Source organism: Myotis lucifugus, unplaced genomic scaffold (assembly GCF_000147115.1).
Source record: "Myotis lucifugus unplaced genomic scaffold, Myoluc2.0 scaffold_463, whole genome shotgun sequence".
Classification (NCBI taxonomy): Eukaryota; Metazoa; Chordata; class Mammalia; order Chiroptera; family Vespertilionidae; genus Myotis; species Myotis lucifugus.
Genome location: NW_005871511.1, coordinates 197,766 through 214,474, shown reverse-complemented (window position 1 = coordinate 214,474; position 16,709 = coordinate 197,766). Strand labels below are relative to the sequence as shown.

Sequence of the window (16,709 nt, the reverse complement as noted above, 5' to 3'; positions counted from 1 at the left end):
TTCTTAAAATTCCAAAAATATTTTAAATGTCAAATCGAATTTATCAAATTGTATTGGATGTTTAATATTGTTCCAGGTTCAAATATACTTATTGTGCATAAATTCCTACTAAAAGCAGATCTGTGTGAAATACAGTGATTGCTAAGTGAGTAACTTTTTTTTTCAAAATGTATGCCAAATCTGAGTTATTTTATTCATATCATCAGAGCAAATATCCAGGTGCCCCTCAGCGACTGGGGGAAGCCCCATCAATGTGAGTTGGATGTGACTATGCTGTTACTTCCTGACTCTTGCTCATTTCCAAAAGTTGTCCATATCCAATTAGATTGGAATGTTTTTCTTCCGGGAAAACAATGTTATGTTTTCTGTTATGATTTATTCTGAAACAGATCTTTTTGTCAAACTTATCACTCTATTTCTGTTGTGTGCGTGTTTCTTTTTCTATTACTTTCCTATGTTCTTTCGTTGGTTTCTGTGTTATTTTGCTAGAGCTACCATAACAAAATACCACACACTGAGTGGTTTAAACACCACAGATTTATTTTCCCATGGTTCTGGAGGCTAGAAGTCCAAGTTCAGGGTGTCAGCAGGGCTGGTTTCTTCTAAGGCCTCCTCGCCTTTTCCCTGTGTCTTCACATCATCTCTGCGTGTGTCTCTGTTCAGATTTCCTTTTGGTGTGAGGACACCCGTCCGATGGAATGAGGAGCGATGCTAATGACCTCATTTTAACTCAGTTACCTCTTTCCAGGGCCTGTCTCCAAATGCAGTCACATTCTGAGATGCGAGGGGTTAAGACATCAGCAGATGAACTTTGAGTGGGCCTCGTGCAGCCTCTAACAGTTACTTGAAATAACCTTCCGTTCTTTGGATATTTCCAGGGTTCAACGTCACTGGCACTTATTGTCTGGGGCGCCTCGACAGACTGCTTTGTCACAACGTTTACACCAACCTTGAAAAGCAGCTGCAGTTATCTAAAGTCCATGCGCCACAGTCCTAGCACCTTGATCTCAAGGGACGAATGGCTCGAAGGAGTTCACCCATTCAGTCGGGATTTAAACATGATCAAAACTTTGCCGGTAAAAAACAAGACACCCTAGAAAACCCTGAGCAGGTTGTTTTAAGAATGCCAGTGATGTATTACTTTTGTGGGGTTGGCTAGCCATTCAGTCTTAGCATTTCTTTCTTAAGATGCTCACACTCCAGTTATTTTTCAGTCCTCATGTCATTTTAAGGATGTGATTATTATTTATTTCTAAAATGTAAAAACGTTCTGATATAATTATTTTTCTTGGTAACTTAGTTTCATCATTATTAACATCATTCATGTATATTAATAGTGGCATAATCTTAGGATTTTGCAAAATATGAAGTTATTTGCCCTTATTTTGACCCATCCTGAGTGTGAGTGTGTGTGTGTATATAAATATATATATATATATATGTGTGTGTGTGTGTGTGTAATATATATGCTCCATTTCAATGTAGTAACAATTTTAATTTTTGCCTTGTCAGAATCTGTAACTTTTTATTTTTTTATCTTTTTAAAATATAAATGATTACTCTTCTAACTAGCTTACTACTTATAATTTTTGTGACAAAAAAAGCAAATAACCAAACTTGAAGAATTATTTACTAAATATGTCACTAGGACCTTTTATAAGATGTTTAAACTACAGTGGAGCCTTGACTTACGAGTTTAATTTGTTCCGAGACCGAGCTTGTTAAGGAGCTCGTTAACTCAAATTACTCTATCAACTCAATGCAAAAAATCAGCCGAGAGACAGCTGGTATCTCAAAAAACTCGTTAGTCGGGACACTCGTAAGTCAAGGCCCCACTGTATTTTGCATTGACTTAATGGCCACTGTTTTAGGTACTAAAAAATTTTTAACTTATTTACAAGGTTCACATTATATTGCCATGGACTAGGGTTGTTGAAATTCCAGAAAATACTGAATTGGGAGTGTAGGGTGAATAGAAATTTACTTTAATACCTGGAACCAAAAGCAAAATATTTGCTTTGAATGCTTTTCTGGAAAGTTAAGATATTTAAATTGAAGACATAGTAAATAATGAGTTATACATTTTCTTTGTTTAATCACCTGCAGGTAAACTACAGGCCTCCATCTAATATGGGAGTTGCTATTCCACTTACAGATAATTTTTATCATGCAGATCCTAGCAAACCCATACCAAGAAATCTATTTCCCAAGTCAAGGGTGAGTAATTTTTTTACAACTAAACTAGTATTTATTTGAATTCAAGAAATCATTGAGTAAAATTACAGTTGAACATAGCTACAGGGATTAAATGAAAAGGTGCATTTAGTACAATGCTCCATCTGCTCTCGATGGTGATGATGATGATGATGGTAATGATGGTGATGATGGTGTTGGTGGTGATAGTGATGATGATGATGATGATGATGGTGGTAGAGGTGATGCTGATGATGGTGGTGATAGTGATGATGGTGATGATGATGGTGGTGATGGTGATGATGATAGTGATAGTGATGGTGGTGGTAGTGATGATGGTGATGATGATGGTGATAGTGATGGTGGTGGTGATTAATGGTGCTAGTGGTGGTGATGATAGTGGTGATAATGATGATAATTAATACTACTACTGCTACTACCCATTTCTCCTACTACTACTTTAGTTCCTTTCATTTTATTGCTACTCCTGTATATGGTTTTAGAATCAAGGACTCTAAAGAGGTCAGAGAACAAAATAGATTTTTTTTAAAAAACAGCACACACACCAACCCTGCCTTATGTAGTTTACTTTTTTTATGGAATACAATAAATAAAATAAATGAATAAAATATGTACAATTGTAATAAGTACAAAGAGGAAAAATAGGCAAGGAATAAGGCAGGGGGGTGGGGATGAGTAATGTGGAGATGGGAATTACAACTCTAAATAGAGTGGTTAAGGAGGGCTTCGCAATGAATGTAACATTTAAGCAAAAACCTAAGAACAGTGGCGGAGTGTGCCGTGTCGTATCTGACAGAAGAGCATTCCAGACAGACGAACTGTTTGAAACTGCAAAGGCCCAGAGTTGGAAGTATGCCTGACATATCTGAGGAACAAAGAGCATTCCAGGATGAGGAGGCCCGTGCGGCTTGAGCAGATCGAACAGGGGGAAATCAGGTCATGTGTAATGCCAAGGCCAGGTCACAGGCGGCCTTATAAATCATTGTAAGAATCTGGCTTATGCTCCGTGAGAGGGGAAGACGATGGGGAGTTTTTAACAAAAGAAGCCATTTTGCCGAAACCAGTTTGGCTCAGTGGATGGAGCGTGGGCCTGCGGACTGGGGGGTCCCGGGTTCGGTTCCGGTCGGGGGCGTGTGCCTGGGTTGCGGGCACATCCCCAGTGGGGGATGTGCGGGAGGCGGCTGATCGATGTTTCTCTCTCATCGATGTTTCTGGCTCTCTGTCTCTCTCCCTTCCTCTCTGTGAAAAATCAGTAGGATATATTTAAAAAAAAAAAAAGAAGCCATTTTATGTCATTGTGTGTGTGTGAGAGAGAGAGAGAGAGAGAGCTCATGAATGGATATGAAAGTCTGTTTGTACACATAAATAGGCAGGCAGGTGCGTTTTTCTAGAGAGAGATTCCACCGGCATCTATAAAATTTCCTCAAGACGCTACCCTATAATGTACTTGTCCTCTAGTCTCTACCCAGCTCGCTCCACACTCCAGAGAGGGCGAGTGCTGCTGGGCTGTTTTCCAGGCAGAACCTCTCCCAGAGTGTAGATGTGCCTCTGTTGGGACAAGCACTCCTCTCTGCTATGGACACCGTGCTTGTCCCTGTGCTGGAGAGGTGAGGTGGGTCTGGGGGCTCTTCTCATTCGAGAAAAGATGCTCTCATCCCATTTAGCCCATTTGAAATCCTAATGGGAGCCAAGGAGAGGTCAGGGGTGAAGACTCCTCTTTTGCTCTCTTCTGTATCTGTCGTACCAAGAGCAGTGCCAGGCATGGGGAATGCTTACAAATTGTTGAACAAACTAATAATACACATTCACGTGCATATTGTTACACGCACATACAACATGAGGAGGCTGACTTCTTATCGAATCTTGGATTTCAAGATAAGCTCTACTCCAGGCAATGAGCAACTATAATACTAAGTTCTTCACTTCCAGTTTCTCACAAAGATACTAGTAAACCTTGTATCTCTAAAGTTAAGCCTCGTCTATTGAAATATGACCTTACTGTATTTACATGGGAATCTTTTTTTAAAATATATTTTATTGATTTTTTACAGAGAGGAAGGGAGAAGGATAGAGAGTTAGCAACATCGATGAGAGAGAAACATCGATCAGTTGCCTCCTGCACACCTCCCGCTGAGGATGTGCCCGCAACCAAGGTACATGCCCTTAACCGGAATCGAACCCGGAACCCTTCAGTCCGCAGGCCAACGCTCTATCCACTGAGCCAAACCGGTTTGGGCTTACATGGGAATCTTTAGGGGTTTTATCAGGTTTGGGGCGGAGGAGAGTTGAACAAGAAATGTATTTAATATACACCTAAGTAGATGAGAGTTTTTTATGCATCTTTTGAAATTCAACAAATGTTCATTTCAGCATTGCCAGTGTTATCAGGAAATACATTCTCTGAGGACACAGCAATAAACATGATAAGCATGATGCCTTTATGGATCTACACTCTAATGGGGGGAGAACGGGCATTAAAGAAAAAGTTACACAAACTAAATAGCATTACGTATCCAGTGCAGTGTTTGTGAGCAGCATGGCCCTGCATATCCAGAACCAGAATCACCTGGGAATATTTCTAAAAACACAGTTTTCTCATTCTCACCACATAGCTACTGAATCAGAAACGATGGGGTGTAGTCCTGAAATCTGAATTTGTTAAAAAAAAAATCTCCCAGTTGATCCTTACCCTAAAGTTTAAGATAGACATATAGTGGAGACACACAAAACACACATTACGACTGTGGTCCAGGGATGCCTAACCTAGGCCGAGGGAACCAGACTGAAGATGAGTAGGGTTAACCAAGCAAGGGGAGATGAGGAGGAGTGCAGAGGGTAAAGGGCAGACAAAGAGCATTCCAGGGTGAGGCAATACCACACAGAGTTGGGGGAGGGCTCAGTGACTTTGCTCAACAGTATTAGTTAAAAGGCAAATCAAAACCACCATGAGACATCATTTCATACCCATTAGGAAAGTGATCACAATTTATCACTGGCAAGCAACTGAGTGATACTTGGGATCAAATTACAAAGGGGAGGGGAGAGACAAAATTCAGAAAGACTTATTACTGTTGGACTTTTCCCCCTTTCTCGGGGACTTTATTTACTCAAGGGACGAATATTTATTGAAGTTTTACTCAGTTTGTAGAAATCCTGCCACAGGAAAAAAAAAGTCAACCTGTATTAATTCTATTTGCAGGAATCCGGTAAATTCAAACAGTGTGCTAATAAGTCTAATCGGAAGCAGTGTAATTGCACAAAGGATCAGAAGCTTTCATATGCTGTTGCTTTCTCAGATTGCAGAGAAAAGGTAAGGTAATTTTTAATTACCTGAAGACAATGCTTTCATATTACTTAGATTTTTTGAAATGTGCATTTTGGTTACATATGAAAACTATGACATAGAAATAATGTCTTCTTTTTTTTAATTTTTTTTTCTTCTTATGATATAGAACTAAATGTGATACAGAGCTAAATAAGATCTGGATTTAATTGTCCTCACACAAGTTAATTAACATCACCTGTAAAATAGAACAATACTTGCACTGCCCTGTCCTTTTCACAGGTTTTTATAAATATACCCATTCATATCTACATGAAAACAATTTGTAACTTATCAAACACCCCATCCACTACATTACAGCAAACATTGATTCATTCAAAAATATTTAGTGTATCACGTCTTGGATAATAGAAGTTAAAACCCTTATTGTCAAGAAGTTCAGTCTGGTAGTGGTAACAAAATACATCCTATATAATCAAAGGCTAATATACAAATTGACCGAATGGCAGAATAATCAGTCGCTATGACGTGCACTGATCACCAGAGGGCAGATGCTCAATGCAGGACCTGCCCCCTGATGGTCAGTGCGCTCCCACAGGGGGAGCACTACTCAGCCAGAAACCGGGCTCACAACTGGCAAGCACAGCAGCGGTAGTGGAAGCCTCTCCCGCCTCCACAGCAGCGCTAAGAATGTCCAACGTTAAGAATGTCCAGTGCTTAGGCCGAGTGGGCCTAAGCCATCAGCTGGACATCCCCCGAGGGCTCCCAGACTGCGAGAGGGTGCAGGACGGGCTGAGGGACTCCCTTGAGTGCACGAATTTCATGCACCAGGCCTCTAGTGACAGTATAATACATTGGTGAAGAGGATGGGTTGTCTCAAATATTTCCTTCTGTTAGTCTCAAAGCATTCAAAGATGTATCAAGTTCATGTTGGTGTTTGCATTAGCTAAGTTCAGTGTGTACTTAGTAGTGCTTTCAAGTAGATCTACTTCAAATGTCTTGTAAGACTATATATATATTAAGTGATTTATCTTTACATGTAATAAAATATATAGCATTATATTAAGTGATTTATCTCAAAATGGGCATAGGGTCACAGTCAGTAAATTATGAGTGCTAATGTTACATACCTCTACAACTCCCCCCTTGCTGAATTACAATAATATTTCTCGAGCATTTACTGTCTACTAAACACTGCTCTGAGCTGTCACCATGATTTCATTTGAAGAACAGCAAAGCCAGGTAATTTGCCAAAGGTCATATCATTCATATGTGATCGAGTTAGATTTGAACTCTGACTCCAGAGCCTGAGTAAATAAAATCCCCAAGAAGGGCAAAAAGTCCAATAATAATAAGTCTTTCTGAATTTTGTCTCCCAGCTTTGTAAGCTGCTTACCAGTAATAAATTGTGATAGCTACCCTAATGGGTATGAAATGGTGCCTCCTGGTGGTTTTGATTTGTCTTTCGCTAATAACTAATAATGTTGAGCACAGTTACTGGACCCTTCCCCATCTCTGCCCTTTGTGCATGGTATTTGACTGACAGGGAGAGAGGTATGAGGGAGCCAGACAGTATCCAGGCCATGCAGTGTCTTATGGGGTATAGGTTAGTCAAAAAAGTCAAGTCCTGTGAAAAAGGCCCATAGAAAGTTATGAATTTTGTTAGCACATGTTTGCATAGTACTTTTGGAGTTCACATTGATTCTGCTGTATAAAGAAGCCCATTTCATTTAGAGAAGCCAAACTCTTGGGAATGTAGCTATGTGTTCTTTACCAGGAAATCAAATTAGTATTGAAGTTTCCAAATTTACATTCATTCTTGGCATTTGTCTTTTAGGTTCCTCGTTTTAAGTTTCCAGTTCGGCAATATCCAGTTTCTTTGGATGTTTACAGTGAGGATGGACACATCCCAATGGAAACTCCATATCTGGTCACTGTGATGGAAGTGAATGGGAGGAAACACTGGGAAATCAGTAGGGTTTGCTTCTTTTCTATAATTATTTTTATTACCTAGATAAGGGGTTTACAAGAACTGCACAAAAGACAGCCAGGAGATCTTTGGAAAAGAATTTGAATCAGTTGACACATTGCTGTTCATTCTACTTCTATTATCTTCCACTTATTTCATCATCACTTCCAGTGACCGAGACTCTATGGCATAAAAGCGTTTTTGAAGAATTTAAATGTGGAATATTTGAAATCTCTTTTGTAGATTTGTAGCAAAAATGATTGATTGGATTTCTGCTACATGTTGGCCTAAGTGTCCCCTTTCACAGGAGACTACAAAAGGTGTTGCCAGATAATCTATTGGATATATCTTCTAATTATATAAGGAAATTTCTTAAAGATTTTATGGTAAAATAATTGGAAAGATACTGAAATATTTTTAAATAAGAATGAAATTTTCCACAATTCAATTTTACCTCAAATATGTAGGCTTTTATTGCATCTTTTGTGATTGTTTATGTATGAATACTTTAAGGCGATCAAGTGATAGATCAATAGAGTTAAATGAAATTTTGATCAGTCATTAATGTTACCAAATATCCAGACTTTTGATATTCAGTGAGTCTTACTCTACCCAACATATGCATTTTTGGAATGAAAAATTAATAAAGAAAACTAAATATTTTGCTTTAACTAACATCCCATTCTCTATGGTATGCTGGAAAGTGCTATTACCAACTTTTGAGCACTGATTCTTAAGCCTTCAAGCATTTTGAATACTGGTTGTTAAACCACTGGTAGCTTGAAATTAGCTATGGTGAGAGTATTTACACCACAGCAATTGGCAAATGCTACAATCATAGCTTTTTTTTTCTTTAGATCCTGCAATTTCTAACTCCAACACTACACATCTAAGTTTAGAAAGAACTATAAGAAAGTCAGGAATAACTGATAACTTTTTTGGGAAAAGGTTTCAATTATCTTATTGTGAAACTTTCCAGCCACCTTATTTTAAATCACTTACCAACCACTAAGGCAGTGGTTCTCAACCTTCCTAATGCCGCAACCCTTTAATACAGTTCCTCATGTTGTAGTGACCCCCAATTTCATTGTTACAAGTTGAACATAATTAAAGCATAGTGATTAATCACAAAAACAATATGTAATTCATATGTGTTTTCCGATGGTCTTAGGCGACCCCTGTGAAAGGGTCGTTCGACCCCCCAAAGGGGTCGCGACCCACAGGTTGAGAACCGCTGCACTAAGGTGATGCTGAAGTTATCTCATTGCCAAAGACACAAAGTATGTGTAGGTTAGGACTGGTCATGAGCATGGAGCTGGAAGGAAAGGTCAGCCTGAATTTAGGTGACCAGAGGTCTTGTCTGTTTCAATAATGCCACTGAAAAGATGTAATGCAAGATATGAGGCCTAATCTCCCGTAAATGTGTACTCCACGAAGTCAAATAGAACTAAAAATACAGCATAGCTTAGTCATGTCATGGAGTGAAATCTTTTGTTGTATCTCAATGTCTGTAACAAGTTTTATACAAAGTGAGAAAATAGCATACGTGGGCCTAAAATATACTTCATGTACTTTTAGAACACACTGTACCAGAAAATGTAAGGAGACTGAAAAATTACTTAGAATCTATTCTTCATGTTCCAGTATATAATCCTTTAGGCCTCAACTTAAGCGTAAAGGTAAGTGGGCAGCATTTTTGTTTTTCTTGTTTTGAGTTTAAATAAAATGCATACGTCTAGCCCTGGCCAGGTAGCTCAGTTGGTTAGAGCATCATCCCAATACTCCACGGTATGGGTTCAATCCCTGGTTAGTGCACATACAAAAATAAACTGTCTGGCTGGTGTGGCTCAGTGGTTGAGTGTTGACTTACGAACTAGGAGGTCACAGTTTGATTCCTGGTCAGGGCACATGCCCAGGTTTCAGGCTCAATCCCCCAGTAGGGGACATGCAGGAGACAGCCGATCAATGATTCTCTCTTGTCATTGTGTTTCTATCTCTCTCTTCCTCTTCCTTCCTCTCTGAAATCAATAAAAATATATATATTTTTTAAAATCAACCAGTGAATGCATAAAGAAGTGGGATAACAAATCAATGTTTCTCTCTCTCTTCCTCTCTCTCTCTCTCTCTCTCTCTCTCTCATCTCTATCCTCCCTTCCTCCCTCTCCCTTTCTCTCTCTCTCTAAAAAAAAATCAATAAATAAAAATTTACAATTTTTTAAAAGTGTATATGTCTAAACCAGTGGTTCTCAACCTTCTAGCCCTTTAAATACAGTTCCTCATGTTGTGACCCAACCATAAAATTATTTTCGTTGCTACTTCATAACTGTAATGTTGCTACTGTTATGAATCGTCATGTAAATATCTGATATGCAGGATGGTCTTAGGCGACCCCTGTGAAAGGGTCGTTTAACCGCCAAAGGGGTCGCGACCCACAGGTTGAGAACCACTGGTATAAACTAAGATTGGTCTTAGTTTTAACGTATATGGATAAACAGCATCCTTAAAGTATATGGAGAGTGGAAACAGCATCCTTAAAGTATATGGAGAGTGTTTATTTTTTCTCCATTTCCTTCGATGTTATTATTTCTAAAGGTATCCGAAAGTTGAATTTAGCATTAACTTATGATTTTTTGAGCTGATAGACAAGACCAATACGGTATCTATCAAGGTGGAGCAGAAGGGTGTTTCCAAAAGTTAGGGGGAAATGGGCTCTGGTTCCAGCTGCCTATTCAGACACATGAAGTTGGCATGATCTAAGTAACTGTTGAGAAAGCCAATAAAAGTTAGGGGACCTATTAAAACCATGAATATGAGGATTAGCTCAATGGTTGCATGGAGGCCATGTTGGGTTTCCTATCTCTGTTTCTTCATTCTAAAAGTGCAGTAGCAGCGATTTCATCCCTCTGTTTCAAACTCTTGTCCTTCTCCCTCCATTTTTATTTTGCAAACACAGTATATGCTCAGAGCCTTCAGGGGACTGGAATTTTTAATACAACATCTGTGGGAAAAGGGGCCCCAGTGTATACTGTTACTTAAAGGGACATACATGTCGATGCTGCTAATGTCCCGGTATGTTTATTCCACAGGGCTCCGAGCTTTTCCACTTCAGAGTGTCCGTTGTTCCAGGAGTCACTTTTTGTAACTTAGTTGAAGAATTTCAGGTACAGTGAACACACAGCTATCAAGTGGAGTGCTGGCTGAGGAAATAACAGGGCAGGCATCTGTCCAAAAGACACTGGAGATTAAAAATGGCAGGATCTGTGTGTGGACAAGGCCTGGAGACAGGGGGCCTGAAGAACGGTGGTGACATTGTCAGAGATGATGTAGTTAGGGTGCGCGACAGGAGTCAGGACCCATCGATGCTGGGGACATTTTAATAAGCGTCTGTATTTATTTTTGTTCCCTCTCCACCTGCCATGTTTATCTAGGTGTTCTGACTTTTAATGCCCTTCCTCTCACCCTCCCTTTCCCATAGTCCCATGCGTTTGTAAAAATTACAGTTTCCAGTGCTCCCCTGTCTCTGGGTAGGTGCATTGTAAGAGTAGAGTGTTGAATCTTCCCAAAGCTGTCAAGGTCTAAAGAACGTGGAACCAAAGTCAGCCTCCCCAAATCACCCTATGACAGTGATGGCGAACCTTTTGAGCTCGGCGTGTCAGCATTTTGAAAAACCCTAACTTAACTCTGGTGTCGTGTCACATATAGACATTTTTTGATATTTGCAACCATAGTAAAACAGAGATTTATATTTTTGATATTTATTTTATATATTTAAATGCCATTTAACAAAGAAAAATCAACCAAAAAAAATGAGTTCACGTGTCACCTCTGACACGCGTGTCACAGGTTCGCCATCACTGCCCTATGGTGTGCAATGACTCGTTTTAGCTTGCTCGTACAGTGACATCTGCCGCCTGTGGGGAATGGGAAGGATTGAGGATTTGATTGCATTGCTTGACGACTCATTCATTGTCAAATACTGATGCCACATTATCAATAACAAAACCAGCCTTCCGCCGGCCCCCACCTCCTTTCCTTTCGCTGTCCTGGCCCTGCCCCAAGCCCAGCCCCAGCGACGAATCTCAGACCTGTGGTGCTGAGAGGCCATGGCAGCAGTGCAGACGCCCAAGATCCTGAGAGAAAACCCACCCCACCAGAGAGAGGAAATAGGAAATAGGGTCTATGAAGCACGTCAGAGGAAATCCCATGATTTTCCTCTTTCTCTTCTCACCTCTTTGTTCCAAAGGCAGCCCCAGGTTCAGGGAACAGCACAATAGTACAGGGGACCACGAGGGAACTTAGCCAACACTGAAGAAGCAGAACGGAGGGATGGAGGGAAAGACAGATTCATTACAATGCTCCCTCTGATGTTCCCTAGCCTTAGCACAGAAAAGAAAGGTCACTTTTGCAATTACACGGAGCACACGGTTGTCTTTCTCATTGGCTACAGACTAGGTCTTTCTTAATAAAACTAAATATCCAATCTCCTCTGATGACCCAGCTCAGGAGAGATTTTTCTTATCTTGGAGTGCCGTAATGAAGACCACATTCAAAATCTAACATTTTTCTCTCAAATCCCCAACAATTCCAGTACCATTGGATCCATAATCGGAGCTCTAAAGTACCACAGGAGATGGTTAAGCCAGTTAATCCATTATGAGGACGATAATTATCTTTCCAGATTAGAAGGGGTTTCTCACTGCTTTCCACACCACTTGGCCAAATCTACCTTTTAAATTGTGTTGCTTATGACACCTACTTCTGCTACCAGTGTTCAAGATTCTTTTAGTTGCATAAAGCAACCTCACTTTTTTTTTTTTTTAGACAGGTTGGTAGTTAAGAGTACTCCGGCAATGTATTGTGCCCATATGGACTGACAGCTTGAAAAGGAGGCTGTTAGAGTGGTTTATTTATGCAACGTGAGGCAATAAAGCTCGCGGTGGCAATATTGGAAGTGGACTGGAAATGGTGAATCTGAAAGGGATTGTGGGAGAATTGATGGCAGATGGGGTCTGTTTCTGAGAAAACAGCTCCCTCCTTGGGTCACTGGGAGGATGGTGGTACCTTCACTTGCGTTTCACCCCTATCAATCCTTTTCCTGTGCTAATCCAATGAGCATTTTCCCACACTCCCCACTGTTCCATTTCCACTCAACTCCACTTCCTTCTGCCTCAAAAGGTGATCTTGCTTCCGACTTCACCCAGAAAGCATAGGCCACTGGGCTGGCAGCACCTTCGTCTCCACAGGCGCCCACTTCTGCATTTCACAGGCATGGAACCCATTCTCATCCAGAGGCTCAGAGGAAAAGGCGCCTCTGTGCCGCTCTGTCAGTCATCCCATCTCTCTTCTAGGAACTTGTCTACTAATTATCCGTTCAGGCAGAGAAACCATTTTGAATACAGAGAAACGTCTCTCTATTTTAGCAGGCAGATAGAGGATTTTCTAAAGAGAGGACAGCTGGAATGTTCCTTCTGCTCCTTCTCTTCCGGGAGCTCACTTATTGGTTGAGATCCTGCTCAGGAAGCGCCTTCCCTGACTATGTGAGACCGTTCAACGTGTCCTGGCCCTGTCCCCACGGCACTGGGCTTGGTCCTCCAGAACCCTTGGTCCTCCAGAACCCTTGGTCCTCCAGGAAGTTGTTCCGCCATCTGTGGTGCTATCTGCCTCCTCTGCCCCTAAAGACACAGGATAAAGGCATCGGACGATAAGGAGAATTCTTCTTTCCTGTCTATTGTGCGCAAGTTCCTACTTAACCAAATTATCAAGAGACTTTCCAAGCTTTGTGGCTGCTGAATAAGTCTGGGCAGAATTTTGCTAAATGCCTACTAGTGTCCCCACCGTGTGGGAACCATAAAGTTCAGTGTTTTTGAATTATTAGATTCAGAAAGCTTAAAGACTTGGCTTTTTTCTGTTGCAGATTTACGTCGATGAAGTGCCGCTGCAATTTCCAGGACACACACTGATTGCCATCGCCACCGCTGTGGTGGTGGTGTGCTTAATTTATGCAACATTTATGTTTCGAATACGTACTGTAAGCCCAGGTGAAAGATACCGGAAATTCATTATAAGAAACAAAGCGAACTTACCAAATATCAGTACCAGTCAGTTGCCGAAATTATGAAAATCTGAAGAGTGAATTTAGGATTACCTTCATCTTCTCTTTACTTTCTTGCTTTATTAGACAATTCCTAGAACAATGTATTTACATGTTCATATAAAAACTAGATAAAAGACTACAGAATTGGCGTTCAAACTCAAAATTGCCCTCTGTCAATGTGTTTGCCGTTTTGTTCTCTTATTTTAAACCCATCGAAAATTGTCCTGTCAACCCTTCTATCAAGGATCTTTCCTTGAGAGTCTTAGAAAAACATGAAATGATAACCATCTCCGGGTGAGTTGGGTTTTCTGTACTTTTCGGCTTTTGCTGACTGGAGCCCGTTCTGTGGGATCTGAGCGCCTGAGCCTCGCTCTCTCCACGGGGAATAGGAGCGGCCCGCGGGCCTGCCGAGGTATGACAGGTGGTGAAGGAGACTAACCTGCAGGTGAGCTTTCAGAGCATCATGGGAATTAAAGTCGGAGCCAGTGGGGTTTCTCAAAGCAATTTCACAAGCCGATTGTAGTACTAGCGAGAGGGGAACATGACCTCCATCACGGGGGTGTTGGAAGGACACGGCGTCTGGGCGCGTATTGCTTTACAAACCTCCGTGCAGCGTGTAGAATGCCAAAGATGAACCTCTGTGTGCTGTCCGACTGCCTGTTCCCAAGCTGCCAGAAGATGGCCGTCCATTCCGGGAGCAGTCACGCTCCTGGAGAAGCTCAGGAGCAGCAGCACCGGAGGAGAGGCGGGGATCGAGCCCAGAAGAGCCAGTTCTGAGAGCTGGGAATCATGGCTGTGCTGTACATCATGAAAGTTCTTTGGAGAGGCCTGGGAGCGAGGCAGACACAAGAACGAGACTCGGGAGCCAGACATCTGCGGTGTGGCCCTGCATTGCCACCTAGCATGGTGCCGATCAGTCAGTCCCATCCCCGAGAAGCCCAGCTGCAGCCTCAGCTGGCACACTGAGCACAGTAGCACTATGACGATGAACTGGGATCATGTTACGTTCTTCAGTCTTTGATCAAACATCTCAAAACTCCCAGCCCATAAAAAATTTCCCCAGAGAGTTGACCATAAAATGAACACATTTCTATAACTTGCAAGTCCATGGTGTAACTCTTTTCTGTCCTGATGATGCTTAACACCCTCCCACTTATTTTGCATCGGAATCCACCAGACTAAGAATGGGGCCCAGGAGGGATTTTGAGATTTAGCCTGCACGGGAGGCACATGGGGACGTGGCAAAGGTTTCACCGAAAGAAGCATTTTTTTTTTACTTTTTTTTATTTTTTTTATTTTATTTTATTTTTTACTCAGTGTCTCCCCATTCACAATACAGACCAGGCAAAGAGCCTGAGCTGAGGTGTATATGGGGTAAGTTTACTCTGCCTCCTATTTCTGTACAGTCAGTGTAAGAACACAGCCTGTGGTAAGCACCAGGAGGCCCCGAAAGAAGCATTTGAACGTTAATTGGCTGGCCGAGTGTATAGTCAGCTTTTGCAGCGGCAGCACCCTTCCAGCCTCAGTTCTCAGTGGGGGTGACAATAAACATGTGTTTCCTGCTCACCGGTCCATGGGTTGGCCTGGGCAGGCCTGCTCCAGGTAGGTCTGTCCCACATGTTCGCCCTCTGGAACACGGGCTGAAGGACAGCAGTCACCTGGCAGCTCTTCTCATGGCCCAGGACCAGACACCAGACCCAGCCAAACCATCTGAACGGTCTGAAGCAAGGGATGCACATCAGGTCCCATTAGCCAAATCAAATCACGCTGCCCCTTGCCCTGTGCCAGTGGGACAGGGATGTGTTCTACTCTCACTCCAAATATCAAGTTTTTAGGATCCCACTCTTACCTGGATGCTTTCACAGCTATTGCCCCGTGACCAACTCCACAATTTAGTGACATAATAACCGTTTTATTGGCTCAAGATGGTGTAGTCTGGGCCGAGCTTAGCTGCCTGGTTCTTCTGGTCTTGCCAGGAGTCACTTGCACATGGCCTTCAGCAGGCAGGGGCTGGGCTCCACTGAGCACCTGGTGTCTGAGCTTCTTTCTCTCTCTATGTGGTCTCAGGGCCTCTCACATGGCCTCCCTTTGTAGCTTCTCTATCAGGGCAGCTGGAGCCCTTATCAAGGCTCCTAAAAATGCAAAAGAGGGAGCTGCCACACTTTCGCCTAGTGCCAGCACAATGTTACCCACACCCTACTGGCTAAAGGACGTCTAGCCCAGATTCAAGGGGAGAGGACTATGCATGATCATGACTATTGACAGGTGAGGTTGGTTCATTGAAGGCCACCAGTGCAACAGACTATCAGAAACCACCTGCTCCGCAAGCCCAGGCTCCTTTGTATGCTGGGGCTTCCGAACTCCCCTATCTGGCTCCTCAGCTGGTTTGACTGGGGTAGCTGTGGGCTGGCCAGGCATCTGTCTCCCCACATGGCTTCTCCATGGAGGTGGCTTAGGCTGACTTACAGACTTGTGCTGTCATCGCAAGTGGACTTCCTACGTGGAGGTTGGCTTCCAAAACACAAACATGGGAGCTGCCTGATCTTCTTTAATATTTGGACAAGGAAGTCTCCGAATGTCTCTTCTGCTTCATTCTATTGGTCAAGGTGTCCTGACACCAGCCCAGATCCAAAGGGAGGAGAAATACACTCCGTCTCTTTGGAGCGGCAAGGTGACACTGCAAAAGAGCCGATGGGGCCCTAGCCAGTTTGGCTCCAGTGGATAGAGCAGTGATGGCGAACCTATGACACGCGTGTCAGAGGTGACACGCGAACTCATTTTTTTGGTTGATTTTTCTTTGTTAAATGGCATTTAAATATATAAAATAAATATCAAAAATATAAGTCTTTGTTTTACTATGGTTGCAAATATCAAAAAATTTCTATATGTGACACGGCACCAGAGTTAAGTTAGGGTTTTTCAAAATGCTGACACGCCGAGCTCAAAAGGTTCGCCATCAGCCTGCGGACGGAAGGGTCCCAGGTTCGATTCCAGCCAAGGGCACATACCTGGGTTGCATACCTGGGTTGCGGGCTTGATCCCCAGTGTGGGGCATGCAGGAGGCAGCCGATCGATGATTCTCTCTCATCATTGATGTTTCTATCTCTCTCTCCCTCCCCCTTCCTCTCTGAAATCAATAAAAATATTTT

At 42.2% G+C, this 16,709-nt stretch overlaps 1 protein-coding gene and 1 non-coding gene across 2 annotated transcripts in view; one reads left to right on the top strand and one right to left on the bottom strand.

Annotated features, from left to right (window-relative positions):
* The window catches only part of CATSPERB (cation channel sperm associated auxiliary subunit beta), a 103,488-nt gene that overhangs the window by 66,331 nt on the left and 20,448 nt on the right, over positions 1–16,709 (top strand). The window contains exons 20-26 of the mRNA XM_014445536.2: positions 879–1,076; positions 2,107–2,217; positions 5,414–5,524; positions 7,335–7,470; positions 9,045–9,145; positions 10,553–10,627; positions 13,381–13,564. Of these exons, the coding sequence (XP_014301022.2) occupies positions 879–1,076; positions 2,107–2,217; positions 5,414–5,524; positions 7,335–7,470; positions 9,045–9,145; positions 10,553–10,627; positions 13,381–13,564 (916 nt within the window). The remainder of the gene's footprint in view (positions 1–878; positions 1,077–2,106; positions 2,218–5,413; positions 5,525–7,334; positions 7,471–9,044; positions 9,146–10,552; positions 10,628–13,380; positions 13,565–16,709) is intronic.
* LOC111823323 lies at positions 14,875–15,006 on the bottom strand. Its single transcript, XR_002826353.1, has one exon. It is a non-coding gene; the product is annotated as a small nucleolar RNA SNORA51 (small nucleolar RNA).